The sequence below is a fragment of the Haliotis asinina genome, chromosome 11 (assembly GCF_037392515.1).
Source record: "Haliotis asinina isolate JCU_RB_2024 chromosome 11, JCU_Hal_asi_v2, whole genome shotgun sequence".
NCBI classification, from domain to species: Eukaryota; Metazoa; Mollusca; class Gastropoda; order Lepetellida; family Haliotidae; genus Haliotis; species Haliotis asinina.
Window position 1 is genome coordinate 44,422,442 of NC_090290.1, and position 18,139 is coordinate 44,440,580.

The 18,139-nt window shown below is 38.7% G+C and overlaps 2 protein-coding genes across 3 annotated transcripts in view; one reads left to right on the forward strand and one right to left on the reverse strand.

The window, feature by feature from the left end:
- Positions 1–14,300, forward strand: LOC137256624 (SAP domain-containing ribonucleoprotein-like). The gene is made up of 10 exons (XM_067794509.1): positions 1–84; positions 469–568; positions 3,242–3,294; positions 5,199–5,293; positions 6,500–6,569; positions 7,365–7,435; positions 8,981–9,074; positions 9,412–9,483; positions 10,120–10,224; positions 11,380–14,300. The coding sequence occupies exons 1-10, from the start codon at positions 40–42 to the stop codon at positions 11,419–11,421; spliced, it is 747 nt and encodes a 248-aa protein (XP_067650610.1). The 5' UTR covers positions 1–39; the 3' UTR covers positions 11,422–14,300.
- Positions 14,301–14,638: 338 nt separating this feature from the next.
- The window catches only part of LOC137256623 (mediator of RNA polymerase II transcription subunit 24-like), a 35,642-nt gene continuing 32,141 nt past the window's right edge, over positions 14,639–18,139 (reverse strand). The window contains exons 19-22 of one of the 2 annotated variants that reach the window (XM_067794507.1): positions 17,894–17,981; positions 17,124–17,198; positions 16,433–16,578; positions 14,639–15,148 (exon numbers count right to left, since the gene is read on the reverse strand). In XM_067794507.1, coding sequence (XP_067650608.1) covers positions 15,011–15,148; positions 16,433–16,578; positions 17,124–17,198; positions 17,894–17,981 — 447 coding nt within the window. In that variant the 3' untranslated portion in view covers positions 14,639–15,010. The remainder of the gene's footprint in view (positions 15,149–16,432; positions 16,579–17,123; positions 17,199–17,893; positions 17,982–18,139) is intronic. The other variant, XM_067794508.1, reaches the window with a different exon arrangement.

An 18,139-nucleotide genomic window follows, 5' to 3' on the forward strand; every position in this document is an offset into this window, starting at 1 on the left:
CTTCTTTCTGAGAGATAGGAAATTTCAAAGTGAAACAAAATGGCGGATTCAGTGCTTTCACCCGAAAATATTCAAAAATTGAAGGTGTGTTGCTCATGTTTGCAGGTCTATTTCGTTTTGTAATCAGCTACCCTAAATACTTAGTGTATTCCCAGTATAACTTTCGAAAATGTTACCAAGTAGCGCTTTGAATTCTTTGATAATGTAAAATAACGTGTTCGACTCCTACGAAGAATAACAACGCACATGCGTCATACAATTGTTTCGTTGATATGTAGTCTATTATGTAGAAGTGGACACGATACGAATAGCATAATCTTCATGAAATGCAAGTATGGCTACTAGCATGTTGTTTTTCTGAGTAAAATATGTCTGCAACTAGGTCAGGTAATGGTTGCAATTTAGTTACATTGCCCCAAGACGTTCTTTTGGGAATGGAGGGTGTAACAAAATTTATTTCACTTCCAGGTTGCAGACCTCAAGAAAGAGCTGAAAGAACGAGGTCTTGCAGTTTCAGGGACTAAGGCAGAACTTGTGGAGCGCCTTATGAAGGGACTTGAAGCAGCAGGTAGAAGTTTCTTCAGCCAGATATCTGTCTTGATTTTCAGAAGTTGAAATTGTAATTAATGAGGAGAACAGGGAAAAAGTGCTGAAGCCCAGCCACAGATCTATGGACTGGGTAGCTTAGAGTTCATAATGGGTTCATAAGACAGACATCTCTTGCATGCATCACTTGGAAATATCTTGGATGAGCAACAGTTATTCCGAAAGGTGATGTTTTGTTTTGACAGAGCAAGTGTCACGAGTAATCATGCATATAACAGACAGCAGCAAAACAAGAGCTTCCATGGGATCTGCAGATTGCGATTTGTATCCTTCATAATAATTTCATTGTCGTGAAAAACAGGACATGTTATAATTTTTGCAACACATTGTTAGCTACTTCAAATCATTTTGACAAGAGTGTGGTGATATCAGTATCAAATTGATTGAGATCACTGCTACAAGTCCTTACTAATGAGGATTCAGTTCATCACACAACACAGCAAAGGTTTCTTTAGTAATTCAAAAATTCTTGTCTTTTGTTGGACCAAATATTTAGTACCATACAGCAGACCCATCTCTCACCAAATTGGGTCCTTTGTCCTCTCAGTCCTATGATGAGGATGTGCCATAGTTTCTTTTATGGATTCAAAAGGCAGTAAAATAATATATGAAATGAAAAAGTTCTATTCTTTCAGAAAAGGGAAATATTCTGAAATAGTTATCTTTTTGAGCAAAATAACATTTTACATAGATAGTATTAGTAATGCCATAAACAGATATCAACTACTATAATACTTACAATGATACAATCATTTTTTGTGTTGAAGAGGTCATGGAGTTCTTCCTGTTCCCCCATCCCCCAAAATAATAATATTGTACAAAGGTTTTTTATAATATTGTAATATATAAAATATAATACAGTGTATAATTATACACTGACCTGACCATGTTTCATCATAATTTTGATTATTTTTTAACTTTTCATATGTTAGCTAGATCTGGTTCGTAGCCAGTGTTCAAGACAATTTGGTTTCAGATTCTGTATTTGATACAAACAACATGTCGTCAAAATGCAAATACTAAAGTAATGACGGGATGAGTTTTTTGTGCTTATTTCATGAAAATGACAATGCACGTGCATCCCCAGGTGTCATCCCACCGAACATGCACCAAATCATTCACTGTTTGACAGTTGCAACATGCCACGATTATTAAGGAAACAGAGGGACCAATCTTTCGGAAGACTAACTGCTGACCAGACAGCAAGACATGCTGCAAATCATTTTCCTGTTCATGTTCAAACAATATACTACCTACAGCAACGAGTCCAAGCCACTGGAAGCACATTGGACCATCCTCGCAGTGAAAGACCACCTGTGACAACATTTAGGCAAAATCAGCAGATTGTCTGTCATCATCAGCAAAATCATTTTGCAAGGGGTACAAAAGCTGCACAGGCAACTGTTGGCAATCACCACTGCATTTTAGGCAGAGAAATGTCAGATGTCACAGGCCACAACAGCATCCGATTCTCACTGTTTGACATAGTCCTGCTTGTCTCCAGTGGTTTACACACCATCAAAATTGGCGTCACCAGGAGTGGCGAACTGTAGTCTTCTCTGAAATTCTTCAAAGGCATTTAGAAGTTGGTCATCCACCTGGCAAAGGGGCAAGGATTAGCCTTGAAACGTCGTGTTAAAAGAATTAAAGAAGTTGTCATCCATAATAGCGTCTTGTGTAGTCTTCTCTGACAAAAGTCAGTATTGTATCTCGACAGCTGCAGGCAGAGTGACAGTGTGACGATCATGCGGGGGTGCGTTTTGCAGATGATTGTGTCCTGGAAAGAGACTCATGGGGAGGTCCGACTCAGAGCCAAATTGGGTGGATTGCTTTTACTCAGTCACAAACTAGTCCCTATGGTGTTCGAGAATATTGGTCCTGGTAGAGGAAATGGTGCAAAATCTGCACACTACAGTGATCAAGTTCTCAGACCCTTCGTTGTGCTACATTTTGGTCATCATGGAAACCATGTTTCCAACAGGACATACTGCCACAGCATCCAGAGACTTTCTCCATCAACAAAACATACAAACTCTTCAAACTCCGGCGTATCACCGAGTTCCTGTGGCCTTCATCAACCATCTCATCCACTCCATGTACAGACATTGCAACACTATTGTTAAGGAGGCCAAACATGTTAATGACTTTTGGATCACACTGTCATGCCACCTATTATCGTTTTGACTTGTAATTGTCTTAAGTTCGTCTTCAACTTTATGATCAACATGTCAATATTGAAATCTTTCCAACAATTATTATGTTATATACATGTGCTTGAATTAACCTGATAACCAATTTTACTTTGTGCACATAACAATTCTTTATTGCCATTTAAACAAAATTATTAAAAAATAATTTTGACTTGTCAGCGTACCAATCATCTATTTGTCCACTTTAAGAATGAGTGTCGGTAAGAATGAGTGTGACTGAATCTGCAACTTATTAACACACTCTAAACTTCCCAAATTCTATTTCTGAGAGAAAAATATAAACATGTGTTCCTCCCTCTGCATTTTTTTTTTCTACAAAAATATAAAAACAAAGTCCTACTGCCCTTGTCACTTCTGGGAAAGAATATGTGCCCGAGAAACATTTAAGTTTTTTTATGCAGCCTAATGTTCTTACTTCTTTTCAGGTTCTGGTGAGGCTGCAGAAATCAGCCTTGGTGAAGAAAATATAAGCTTGGAGGTAGGAAGAACATTTTCAGCTCTGCATCAAATAACAAGCAAAGAGGTCTCATATACTTAACTATGTCTGGTGTATGTATTTTCTGCAAAACAGTATTTTTGCAGTTAACATGGTCATGTTTCCCCCATAACCATTTCATATGTTGTATTGATTAACATGATTTTAGAACCACACAGGAAAACTGGAAGACTGATAAGATTTGTTGAGGAAGTGAAATTCTAGCATGTCAGTCTACAGTGTATGTATAATAGCTGTTTTTAGTGTTAAAAATAGATTCAAACTGTCACTAGCCAGTCAGGCGTGTGACCCAAGAATGTCACTGGCTCATCAGACACCTTACTGGCCTCAGTAATTTGTGATAATTTATAGACAATAAAACAGAATAGTAGGGTATTCATTTCACATATTAATTGTTACCGACTATTAACTCTGTGACTCTGACACTGTTAGGACACACTCCCAAGAAAATCAAAACATTTTCATACAAGAAAGAAAAGTCGTCAATATCCCCCACAATGACAAAATACTCCTCATGAATATATGTACAAGTTATGATTAAGTCAAATGTTTTGGTGTGTATATAGGAAAGTGGGCAGAGAGTACTGAAAGGTTTTTAAGTTCTGGTCCATAAAGGAACAGTACCACCAACTTCTGTTGAAGCCAAAATTGTTCCCATGAAACACAAAAATTATTTTAATCAGAATTCCAAAACTACCAAAAGACACCAGTTCAACACTAGATACATGTATGAACGAAACTTGGTGAGGAAACAATGAACAGTTTAAAGGGTCTGCTCCAGAAAAGAGCACTACCACCAATTTGAGTCAAAGTCAAACTTGTTACCATGAAAATGCCAATGACATAAGACAAGTGTGCATGGATGCACGTACCAAGTCCATTTTAATATGCCACGCAACATACGGTCCAGGGAATAATTTTCTTCATATTAAGTTATCTGAAAGGCCACATGCAACGCAAATCACAACTTTGCAGATTCTGATACTTTTTGGTTCGCACTCGCAGTATGAAATTATCAGTTGTTGCATCATTTTACATTGGATGTGAAGTTTGTAAGTGCTGTTTGTTCACATTTCTAAATAAAGCAAAAAGCAACAGAGAACCATGTGATATTTATCTGTGGTATAAAACCTGAAAAGGAAAATCAGAAAAATGACACTAAGTTTAGTAGTGATATTTCCACCAAGTAGGAAGAACACCCAAAGTAAAGCAAATCACGAACACATTTGCTCAATGTCTTGACAGCAAATGGTCATTAGTATTTTCTTGAATCTGTGGATTTTGTTACAACTTACATCAAGGAAGACATTTTTGACATGTCATTACAGGAGAGATAGACTCCATGAAGGTCCGGGGAAGAGAATATTCCTTCAGCAACCCATGCTTGCCATAAAAGGCGAATATGCTTGTCATAAGAGGCGACTAACAGGATCGGATGGTTAGGTTCGCTGGCTTGGTTGCCACATGTCATGGGTTCCCCGTTGCTCAGATCGATGCTCGTGCTGATGATCACCGGATTGTCTGGAATATTGCTGAGTGTGGCATAAAACTAAAGTCACTCACTCACAGAAGAGATATAATGATATATGGGTCTTTTAGGGCGATGGGGTAGTCTAGTGGTCAAAGGGTTGACTTGTCTCACACAAGGACTGGGTTCAATTCCCCACTTAAGTGTAATGTGTGAAGCCCATTTTTGGTATGCCCATTTCTCACTGTGATATTACTGAAATGTTGCTAAAAGCAGTGTAAAACCATACTCACTCACTCACTCACTCTCACTCATATAACCATTCAGGGCCCATGCTGACATTCTGATCCCTGTATACTACTGTACTGTCCCAGTTCTAAAGTCCCACTCAAGTGAATGGTCTGTCCTTGCTTTGCAGGAGCATGACGAGGACTTGGTGCTGAAGGACATCAAGAAGGATGAACCCAACGAGCCACCAAAGAAGAAAATTGCTCTCATAGCCCCTGTTAAAGTGTAAGTATCCCATCACCCCCACACACACACACACCCTGCAGAAGGTGTGCTTCATGGCCTGTTGGGCACAGTGGGGTAACCAAGCGGTTAAAGCGTTCACTCATCACCCCGGAGACCAAGATTTGATTTCCAACATGGGTACATTTCCAGTGTCCCATGCCATGTTATTGCAAGAATGTTGTTGTGAAACGCAGACCCAAACCACACTCACTCATTCATGATGTGCTGCTACAATTTTGTACAGACTTGCATCCCTCGCTTGGCCATGAATATGTAGTATCACAAATCACAGCGGGGCCTTAGTAAGCTACACTATGATTGGATATCTGTAATCACTTGGTTCAATAAGAACCAATCAAAGAGAGGGTTACTTAAAGGTGGGCAGGCAACTTTCAAGATGGGCAGGCAGCATATATGGGCCACCAGCCCGGCTGTCAGGTTGAGTTGAAAAATTATTTCAGTCACTGATTGTTAGGCATCTGAAACCTGCATTATTATGAGCTTTCTTGCCATATCAAGCTGACTCACCATGACTCAGCTAATGTATACAATCTGTGCTGAGTTACTTTTTTCGATTGTGGGGTGAAAAAGGTCTTCAGCAACCCATGCTTGCCACAATAATCGACTATGCTCATCGTGAGAGGCAACTAATGGGGTCACTCTCTCAGGCTTGCTGACGTGGTTGACACATCATGGATTCCCAATTGCACAGATCAATGCTTCTCCTCACTTACTGATTGTGTCAGAGTGGTGTCCTGCTGACATGTATTTGGTTTGTTATCCTTAAATGTGTGAAGTCTTGGTGACTTGGCTCAGTGTGTCCTTGTATCCTGACATCATGGAATTTTATTTGCATTTCTGACCCACTGAAGCCTATTTCTGACCCCCTGCAGTGATATCACTGGAATATTGCTAAAGGCAGCATACATTCACTCGTTCACTGTAAACTCTCCAAACATTACATATCAAAACAGCCATAAAATCAGTACTGTAACACTGTCATAAAACTGTACAATATGGTCAAAGCAATGATAAATCATTCATGCACCTGTTTTCACTCAGTGTTACCATGGTTACTGGTTTGACCAGTCAGACATAATAAAGATTGTAGTGATAGTGTTTATCAGATTTGGAGGTTTCCAGAAAGGAATGAAAAGAATGAAAAGCGTGTCATTTATCATGTTTATCCATGTTTATTGTTCACAGAAAGCCTGAGCCTGTATCGCCACCCGTGTCTTCAATCAAGTCACTAATGTCAGGCGATGCTGAGGTTGAGGTATGTCCTTCAGCTTTCTAGAGAGCTTGGAATTTCATACCTTTCAGCAATGAGAGCCATGTACATGATTAAGTTTACACTTTACATTTACTGACAATTTTCAGAGGGATGCAAGAAGTTATGTGATGTTGACAACCACTTGTCAGATTACCATTTTCATGAACCCCTGGCGATTTCAGTCACAGATATTGTCTTGGTTCTTAGGTGCCTTGTTTGGATTCGAATCTTGGAATTGACTCACCGAAAAAGGGGCTAGAATCTGTACTTTACAGAGAGAGTGTTATGCCAATAAGAATATAACCTGTTGTGACTGCCTCTCACGAGTATACTCATAGTATCAGTGTCTGGTCAAGTTTGCTACTATGAGTTATCTCGTAGCTACATCAATGGGTTTTTAGAACAAGTTTCACATGATGGCAAAATATGCACAAGAAGCAGTTGTCTCCTAGCGGTAACAAAGAATACCAGGAGACAACTGCATCTTGTGCCAACATGTGACACTTATTTTAGAATACCACTGATATAGCTACAAGATAATTCCCAGTGGCAAATTAGACCAGACATTCAAACTACAAGTATACCTGTGAGGGGCAGTCCATGAGCTCATTGTTCTTTGATCAGTCACTGGATGATCTGGTCCAGGCTCAGTTATATACATCATCATGAACCTGAACTATTGTTCTTTTGTTGAGAGCAGATTTTACCAAAAAAACGTATGCACATGCACACTCACACCTGCATGCATGATGATATTGTTCCAGTCATCAGTTAATTTGTCATGTTTTCATTCTTCAGAGACTTAAGAAGAGAGCAGAACGGTTCGGTGCTCAGTCTGAAAAAACAAAACTACAGTTGCGAGCAGAAAGGTATCGTGACAAAATTTCTGTTTCATTTATGCAAATTTATACATAAACTGCAAACTATTTTCAGGCCTACATATTATTAGCATTAGTAACATGTCATGCTGCATTCCAGAAGGATTATAGATTGCTCGTGAAGATCCCCATATGAATTGTTCTTCAGCATGGGCTGAGGCGACTAACAGGAACTGTGAAAAATGCATAAAGGCTCTACATCCCACTTATTGTCAACTGATCATGCATATTGTTGTTGTGAAAGAAGAGGCTGAAAACATACAAATTAGAAGTAACTTGAAACAGCAAGCAAAATGTTTTGAGAAACAAAATTGTTTTGTTCTTTCATAATTGTACTCAACTGGTGTCACATTACCCGGAGGATTGAAATATATATTGGACACCATGGGAAATGTATCAGTGTGCAATATGAATGATCACCTAAGGGTAGTAACTAGTACAGTGATGCTGCAACATTCTCTGGAGACAATACAAGTCTCCAGGGTGTGACTGAGATAGTTGTTGTTAACATTAAAAATGCTGAGTAAGTTATATTGTGTGTTGTTTAATTTTGACGCACAGCATTGTTCCAGCTGTATGACTGTGTTCTGAGACTCGTGAATAGGTCTTCTGCGACTATGCTTGTCATAGAAGGCGACTATGCTTGCCATAAGAGGCAGCTGAAGGCACCAGGTGGTCAGACTCGCTGACTTTGCTGACATGTGTTATGGGTTTCCAATTGCGCAGATCGATGCTTATGTGGTTGATCTTTGGATTGTCTGGTCCAGACTCGATTATTTATATAGCTATGGTATTTATTTACCATATAGCTGGAATATTGCTGAGTGTGGCATAAAACTAAACTCACTCACTCACTGTGTTCTGAACATTAGAATCTGGACCAGTCAATCCAGTGATTGCTTTGTGCATCAGTATGTGCAAATGAAACGGTAACATGTGTTGACCATGTCAGCAAGCCAAACATGTCAGCTTGTTCTTATGAAAAGCATGGGTTGATGTAAACAAACCTAATCTGACCTGGATCTTGACAAGGTCCCAAATTACTGAGTGTTATTTTTCACAAGGGATTCAGTACCTTCTTATCTGTATCAGAACTGGAAGTAACCCGTGAAGGTCTCGAGGTAGAATAGGCCTTCAGCAACCCATGCTTGCCATAAAAGGTGACTATGCTTGTCGTAAGAGGTGACTAACGGGATCGGGTGGTCAGACTTGCTGACTTGGTTGGGACATGTCATCGGTTCCCCATTGCGCAGATCGATGTTCATGTTGTTGATCACTGGATTGTCTGGTCCAGACTCGATTATTTACAGACCGCCGCCATATAGCTGGAATATTGCTGAGTGCGGCGCAAAACTAAACTCACTCACTCACTCAGAACTGGAAGTATTGATTCAGGGAAAGATACAGACTTGTTTCTTCTGTTTGCAATCATTATTTTACAACCGACACATGGGAAGCAAAGAAACAACAGTATCTGAAGCTCATAAATAACTATTACATTGTGCTCTGTAGCTCAAAACTTGCTCCGATTTCCAGGTTTGGTATCAACTCCAGCAACACTTCAACTATGAAAACAACAGCACCAACAGTGGTGGCAAAGCCAGGGAAACTCTCACAAACACCTGTCACAGTAAGTAATATAAACTCACACAACTATCATATTTCCTTTCTTGGCTTGAAACCAGAATATTTCACCAGCTTCGTTTTGGGCATTCCAGTGTAGTTTAGAGCCTCAGTACACCATGACTGTTTACCTCGTGGGTGTTCCTGGGTTCACAATGCCTGTGCACAATCCCAGCAGAAAATACATCCCATGAGCCCCCTGCCCATCTCACTGGAGGTATCAAGGACAGTGACAGCTGTTGTCTCCCTGTGGATTGCCATCTGAAATGTCACATTTGGCTCCCACATAACTAACTTAAGTTACAGTAATTCTGAATTATAGTTCATTCCATATTCTTCTTCAGGCGGAAGACTTGGACAAACTCAAGAAGCGGGCAGAGAGATTTGGATCAACTGTTTCCACTGCTCTGTCTAAGGTAAGACAGGAAGAAAAAAGGACAACAGTGATTTAGACAAAGGATTTCTTTCTGGACATTTTGAACGTTATTATATAGAATTGAAAAACAGTCAACTATGATGATAGGATTCTGGCTATAAATTAATGTTTGTAGTTAGCTGGTACTTAATGGATCGTATTATTGTACCCTGAGCAACTTGTGTAGATCTTGTTTGGAATCCCATGGGGACAAAGGGGTAGCCTTCTGGCTAAAAATCTGCACGTCACTCTGAATACCTGGGTTCGTTTCCCCACATGGGTACAATGTATGAAGCTTATTTCTGGTGTCCCCTGCCATGATATTGCAGGAATATTGCTAAAACTGGCATTGAACCATACTCCTCACACATATTTCATAAACTCTTTGATAGACAAAATGAAACCACTTATCAGATCTTCGATGTTATCTGTTTGGGTTGTATAAATATGGGTCTCCCGCCTCCCTTTTCCCGTTCACTGGTGTCACAAGGCATTGCTTTGTATCAGTGACAAGATCGTCAGGTCCAGACTTATTTACTGGAATAGTTGTATATCTGGAATACATTAAACAACAATCAAAACAGTCAACCAGTAGTTTCACAATACATCATACCATAAATGTTTTTCTTGTCTCCAGCTGGAGGAGGCAGACCGCATCCGGAGGCGGAAGGAGAGATTTGGAGCCATTGTGTCTTCAGACAATTCCACACGGGGAAAGACCGCATCCGTCCCCGAGTTGGATGTAAGTCTTCTGGGTTTCAATAAGATGGAAATGATTTAGGAGTTAATGCTGGGAATACTGAATCTTATTACATGTCTTTTGTAATAAGGATTGAGCACATGATTTATTTTCCCCAGAAGTTTTCTTCAACTTGTTTAAAATATTTTTGGAATTCACTGAAGTGCATTTTTCAAAGCTAAAGTAGACTTATAAAGTTTCAGAAAAACAGAATGGTTATGAAACACATGCAGTGCGTATCAGTGGATCACAGTTTACTGTACTGCATCACAGATTATTCAAACAACTCTGAAAGTGTCATTTGTCAATTCTTAAACACTAAAAGTACAATTGAACAGACTTACTGCTTGACAAGTATTAGATGAGCCACGACCTGACATATGACCCCATTTTGCATATATGGAAACACCCTCCATTCCACTTGGAAAATGAGTGAAACATGTTGTAGCGTACAGCTTGAAAATTCAATTTCCTCATGCAAATTGTGTCTGCAGGACACGTGTTAAGCAGAGGCTGCATTGAGTTCACACCACAGTCAGCATGTATTGCATGTGCTTAATCCCAATATACCTCATGTACCTGTAGCAACCAAGTCTATTCGTCTACATTCCCTGCCCCGCCTACTTGTCACAAACACGTTTACTCCACAGGTTCATCTAATATAATATTGGGGGGCTTTCACCTATGAACATACCCTTCAAGACTGGTCAGAATTTGCTATTGTATGAAACTTTTTCTTACATTTACACCATTGCGATATTGCTTGAAATTTTTAACTTACCTTACCATAGGGCTTATGTATATTAGCTCAAGCATTGCTTAAAAGAGATCAGACAGTCGTTGATACACCATTCTACCAAATGGCTACCTCATGTATCGACGATTGTATCTGAACGGAAGTGACGTGATCTCCCTAAGCGCCAACAATCGTAAACTTCACTTTTACTTCAAGTGTCTTACCTGTCACACATGGTTTATTTGATTACGCTATTTTGGTCCTTGCTTTGCATTAAAGTTATATTTTGTTTTGGTAGGTATGTTTTTTCTACCTTTTTCTTGCTTGAATATTTCTAAAACAGGATGAAACCAGACTGATTCACTTACTGAAATATGCTCTCTTTCTCTCTCTCTCTGTCACTCACTCACTCACTGTTGCAGGAGAAGAAGAGGAAACGAGCAGAGCGGTTTGGTTTGTCATGATGGAGAGGAAGTTATCACTGATGCATCATTCATTCATCGTCCATTCTCATGTCAACTTCCTGGTTGCCATGGTAACATAGTCGGCCTCTCACATACAGAAGATATTCTCCTCACATAGTGCCTCCTTTGTCAACTGACTGTTGTCAATCCAGGGCTGTATCGATACATGGTACACATTGTCATGGTACACAAGTAGTACCACACTTGTAAAACCCACCGACACAAGACTTTTATTTAGAAAATGTCACTTTACATAATACACATTCTCATCTGAAAGTCACCATCTTAGATTTTATGAGTGGCAAAGCATGATAATGTGTATCGATAATTCCTCAGGGTTCGAATGGTAAAATCTGCATCCCTTTGCTGGCTGTCTTGATCTGCTGTGTGGAATCTCACAGGCTAGTACTATGACTGCCATTTGTCCAGACCCCAGCACTAACCCAGTCACTAACCTTTACACACACACAAATCAATGCTTAAGTGCAATATTCTTAATGAAAAGATCCAGGTTAGAACTGAACATCCCATGCTTGTCATAAGAGGCAACTAATGGGATCTGTTGGTCAGGCTTACTGACTGGTTTAACAGTTGTCATTGTATTCCAATTACATAGTTCGATGATCATGATCATCTGGTCCTGACTGACTCATTCACAGACAGCTGTCATACAGTTGGAATACTGCTGAGAGCAGTGTTAAACAACAAAGTGACAATTCATCATAACACTTAACATGTGCATCTTCAAGAAATGCAATAGTGTGTCCTCCATTGACAATGTGTATCATGACTACAGGTAACAATAGCCTCATGATATTTAGTAACATCATCTTTTTTACTCGTTTGAAACAACTGAATTATCAAATCAAATAATTTGCCATCATTTCCCGACACGTTACAAGGGAGCATTCATTGTATGAAAGTAGACACATGCCTTTTAGGGACCACAGAAAGACTTGTTGAAGTTTCACAACTACAGTTGACAAACAATATCAGAGGACATTATCTATAAATATTATGTGTATATTTCTAAATCTGACTGTTAATGATTGGAAAATGTTTTAAATTATGACAACAAGGGTTGTCGTTTAATGGAAGGGAGTCATATTTCCCAACAACACTTCTGAACATAATCATGGCTGTACATGCTTTTAGTCAAGCTGTTGTTCCCATTTAGAATTAAACATTCTTACTTTACAATATAAATAGGGAGATACAGGTACGATAGGTGTCCTTTTTTGAATGTTTGTTCTTAGATCACTGTAAGTTGACAGATTTTAGTAGTCAATAATCACTACATACAATATTAGTAATTGTTATTTTTTGGGTGAAGGAAGCACAAAAGTAAGTAGTAGAGCTATATTTTCTTTCTTTCTTTGTTAATCATTTTGAGTATATTTGGATTGGAAAGATTGTAATAGACAATATGCAGATAACAATGCAGAACGTGTCATCTGCATTATGATTGGTGCATCAATGCATGTGGTCAGATGGTTTGAGATTGAGTACAACAGTGTATTTGGTATAAAAGTTATAAATGTTAATTTTTATCTGCCTATATTTCTAGGTGTTACTTCATAAACCATTTTATGAGAAAAAAAACTTTTTCATCTCAGGTTTTGATGTCAGTATTAAGTAAAAACTATGATTTTTAGGACAATAGTGATGGGTGCTGACCTTGTAGGTATTTTAAAACATAACCTTTGTATTTTAAAAAGTCCACAATTATTCAAAAGGATTGATAATTATGCTTTGATAATAACATTGGACTTCAAAATTAAAATATTAAATTTTCAGTGTAAACTGAACAAATATCAAATCAAATGGATGGCACTATATCTGCTTGGTTTGCTGCCGAAATGTTTATTATTTTATTTGTAATGTCTGTCGTTTGTCTGGTATAGACATTTCGAGGATTTATTACAGTATTAACGTATCAAATACATATGCTACTCAAAAAGAGTTAAGGAACACTGAGTAATGTACCCACCAGTAAAGAAACAAAGGTGGCATCAAAACATTGGATGTTCTTTAACCTTTTTTTGAGAGGTGTATTTAAGTTGCATGATGAATAAACAAGAGAAAAATTGCAACTGATTGCACCATGTCGCATTGATATCTAAACAGCAGTCACAGAATTGAATAAGCTTTTAACCAACAATCAACTATCTTGGTTAAAACCCATTTTACAGATTGCATGTCAGTTGTCCAATGTTTAACTGAATTTGACTAGTGCTTTCTTATGCCAGAGCTTGTTGTAATTGACGACTGACTGGATCGGGTGGTCAGGCTTGCTGACTTGGCTGAACATGTTCCCAGTTGCACAGACCGATGTTCATGGTGTTGATCACTGGTTTGTCTGGTCCAGACTCGATTATATACATACTGTCGCCATATAGCTGGAACAGTGCTGAGTGTGGCGTAAAACTCAACTCACTCTTATTCCTAAGTGTTGGTGGGATAGCGCATCAGCTCATTAGATTGAAAACCCGGGGTTGACTCCCCAAATGGGTACAATGTGTGAAACTCATTTCTGGTGTCCCCTGTGATATTGCTTAATTGTAGCTATAGCAGATGTAAAACTAAAACTCACTCTTATTCCAGATGTTTTGTGTTCACCATCTTCAGCAGAATTCTGTTTCAGTCTACTTAAGTTTGGGTTGAATGCCATGATTCAAGTGATGGAGATGATTAGTTATTGAATAGCCTCCGAATCTAAGACTTTGCTTTAAAAGCCCTGAATATTAGATTTTATTGTTTATCATGTCAGTGAAGAAGACATACCAGATGATTCTGTGAGGCTTGTAAATACTGTTTAGATATCAGATCTTTTAGTTGTATTTATGGGTTATTTGCTCATGAAATGGTTTCCTATCTTCTGTACATGTTTGTGTTTTTATTGAGTGTGGATGACTGCTCAGAGATGACCTGAATAACATACTGGACTTCAGGGCATTTACCTCAATTCTTAACTTTGGCCGTAGCCAATGTGTTAAGAACGGGCTTAAGAACTTCATAGGGCTACGAACGTTTCGAGAATAGCTAGCCAAGGCATTTATCACAACATATACCTGTTACTAAAGTACTACCATTCATTTCAACTCCACACATAAGGGTCTTCACAACCCATGCTTGCAGACTTGGTTGGTCATTGTATGCCATTTGTGTTGATTGTCTGGTCCAGACAAGCGATCACCACCACAATAGTATTGAGTTAAACAACAAAAAACAAGAATATCAAAACAATCTTTATACAGTTGGAATCAAATATTTACAAGTAACAAGATAACTGTACACATTTTCCCCATCATTCTTCAAGGTAACACAAAACCCAAACTTCAGATTTGTTTGAGGTATCCAAGCGTCCCTTTCAAAATTGATAGCAGAACAATTCAGATCTCTGTGTTGCATATACCAAACACAACCAGTTTCATTTGTGATGGTATGCCACAGTGACATCATGACATGCCAGCTGGAGGAAAGACTGAGCTGGAAGAAACCCAGATGCATGGGTGCCACCAAACCCCGCAACAAAAGTGGGTTGAACGTCTCCATGATCCTGTGACCTGATTGGTTAACCACTCTCTCTTCACTCCTTGAGAAACCTGGAGTTGTGGCAGACGACCTTAGCGGCGACCTTCCTGCCGGTGGCGGTGGACATGTCACAGATCTGTAGCACCTGGCTGTTGCTGTACACCCCAGGAATTGTCTTCATCATCTGCGGCAGCTGTAGTAGAGAAACAATGCACCCTTTCAACAAAGTGATCTGTTCCATACAGTGAGTTTAGCAATATAGAGATACCAACCCTACTTTGGGCTTGTGATATACTGGACATCAGAAAGTTTAAGTGTTGACCCAAAACGTGTAATCCTTGCCTTCCGGTCACTTCGATATACTGCACGTTTTCACAAAAGGAATATTCTAGACAGAAATACACACCACCAATCATTATAAAGCTCCATGAATCAAAATTTACTGGTGACACAAGATACTTTAATTCCTTACAAATTTATTGGAAAGAGCATGATTCTAAGAATAAGTGATTTTTATTGGTGTAAGGCCATTTCTTAACCCTTGCATGAGTAATTTTCGCATATTAAGTGTTATGGCGTAATTAATTGGTCAAAATCATAATGATTATGTCAAATGCGTGAGGGTTGTCATCTCTGGCAATATTCCAGCAAAATCGCAGCATGGAAAGCAAAAAATGGGCTTCATATTTACCCTTATCTTTAGCGGAAAAATCAAAGCTCTCAAACCACAAAGCTACCCCGCCGCCCATGCTATATGGGTGTTAAATATTGAAGGACATTTGCACAGTTCTGCTAAAGAAACAATCCACATGTCTTATAACCTTACAACATTGGTTCTCATGAGGAAGTTTCCAGCAAAGTAATGAATTCTCTACCTCACTCCATCACAAGAAGGGGTGGGCGGAGAGCCTGATGGTAAGAGCATTTGCTTCTCCCGCCCAGAAGCCCAGATTTTATAACCTACATGCGTAAAGGCTATTTCTGCTATGGCAATGCTATAAACGATGTAAAATGAGCTCCTGCATTCCGGACACTAACTATATTGCAACAAATCAAAAACTACCAGTCCTCTCACCAGTTTTGTTTGCTGCCAATATTTCCTATGCAAGCATTATCTCATACATGTTTTCTGATTGGGGAGTCTCTGATCAGATAGCGTCTTCTATTATTCCCACCTCTTTTAAGGTGCAACTATATTATCTAGTCAGCGACTCGCTGTACTATTTGGTGCGGGTCTGTAGCCTGAGATTGGTTTACTTCTGGGCATATGTCCTGAGTTTGTGCAAGAATGGACATTAAAATTATTAAAAGCTTTAAATGGAAATAAAATTAGCAGGTTAGTGACACACAAGGTACTTTACTATCCATTAATATGTTGTTCACTGGTTCCTCAAGGACCATAGGTTAATGTACCCTTGCCTTGATGTTTGTTTATGGTTCTATGGTGACCTGTGAACAACACAAAATACTGACTCACCATTTTAGGTGGCATGAACTGCAGAGCAGATTGGGAGTATTGGGGTCCGCACTTAATGGCTTCTTCGATGAACGACACAATGAAGCCTGTCCGGGGGGTGAAGCTACCGTCATGAATGATAGCATTCATCAGCTGGAACAAATTCACTGGAAAAACAACATTAAATCTTATTTCATACTCAAAGAAGGTATATTTGCAATGAATTGAAGTATGTTTAAGTATACTGAACAACAAAAGAAACACAAGTTTCAAAACAATGAAACCTCATAAAATTATGCATTCATGTTTGTATCTTCTGTTTAAAAACATGACCAAAAAATAATGTTGCATTTATTATGCTGTTCAGTATAGGTATAGCACCCATCTGTTATGGAGAAAGTTGAAAAAAGAATGTAAAATTGAATCAATTTTTCCAAATAAACATCAAACACAACATTTTTAATCAAGTCCTCTTTTATTATCAGCTTCCTGGGGAGAATATAACCAAAGCTGTATGAGAAATACACTACTTTCCCATTATCCTTGCTTACAGCTAGGTGAATAGAGCCTCGACTCTTTACAGACTGTCGTCTATTGCTGGAACATTGTTGAATGAGGTGTTGAACAAACAAACCACACGGCTCTACTTTACCTTCTCTCAGTTATCCTTAAATTATCACCACTAAAACATGTAATGGAAACGAGAACCCACCCAGAGCCTTGTTCAGGGGTTCTTTGGTGTCGAACGTAGGGGACGCCTCGCCATCCTCCTTCACCGAGATGTCCTCTGTCATACATCACAAACAAAACGTGGAATTCACAATGGAACAAACAGATGTGTGCATACATTCATTTGCAACCAAACTCTCATTTATTTAAACAGTATACTTTTTCATGATTTCTTTTAACACAAATTCCATCCATTTTAGCTCTAATAGGGAATTTAATTCAAGACCTAGGGCTTCTATAAATGATAAAGCCCTGAAATAAAAATGAAACTCCAACATAGCATTACAGTGCAGGGATACATTCAACTGTTCTGGTGAATTGGTTTTTAAATTGTGACCATATATGCTGATTAAACTGTCTGAAATTTAAAGTATTGACCAATCAAACCTCATGTTCCTAACCTGAATTAGAAGTAAACACATATTGATGTATGACATTGATGTATGACATTGATGTATGACATTGATGCTTGACATTGGTTGCCTGGGCCCTGGTATGTAAACAGCTACAATTCATTTTTCATACAGTAGATAAATGCATGGTCAGCTGATGTAGAAATTTCAGAAAAATGTTTTGCAAATAATTATACATTAATACAGTATTATACATGTTTTAGCTAATTTCCATAAACCTGAACTGCCAATAATAAGGTAATTAAACTTAATCCCTTAGACATGTAAGGTCAGCTGTGGTTCATACACAACTGATATTGAATCCCTCCAACATTATTGTCGGACGTTCATGTATATTTACCAAGATTGAATCCCTCCGAGTGTAACGTCAACTGAGGTTCATGCATTTTCCGTACTTTGGCTGGTCGCACATCTATCTCATCCAGTTCCTGTGAAGATAAAACATTAAAAGATAGATACATGATAAAAATAGCTGTATCACATATTGTAATCATGTGATAAATCAAACAAAATGATTTGGGAGGTTTTACAACTTGTCATAGTTTCACAGCTGTATGGGTAGAGCTGAAAGTGATTTTGGTCCATA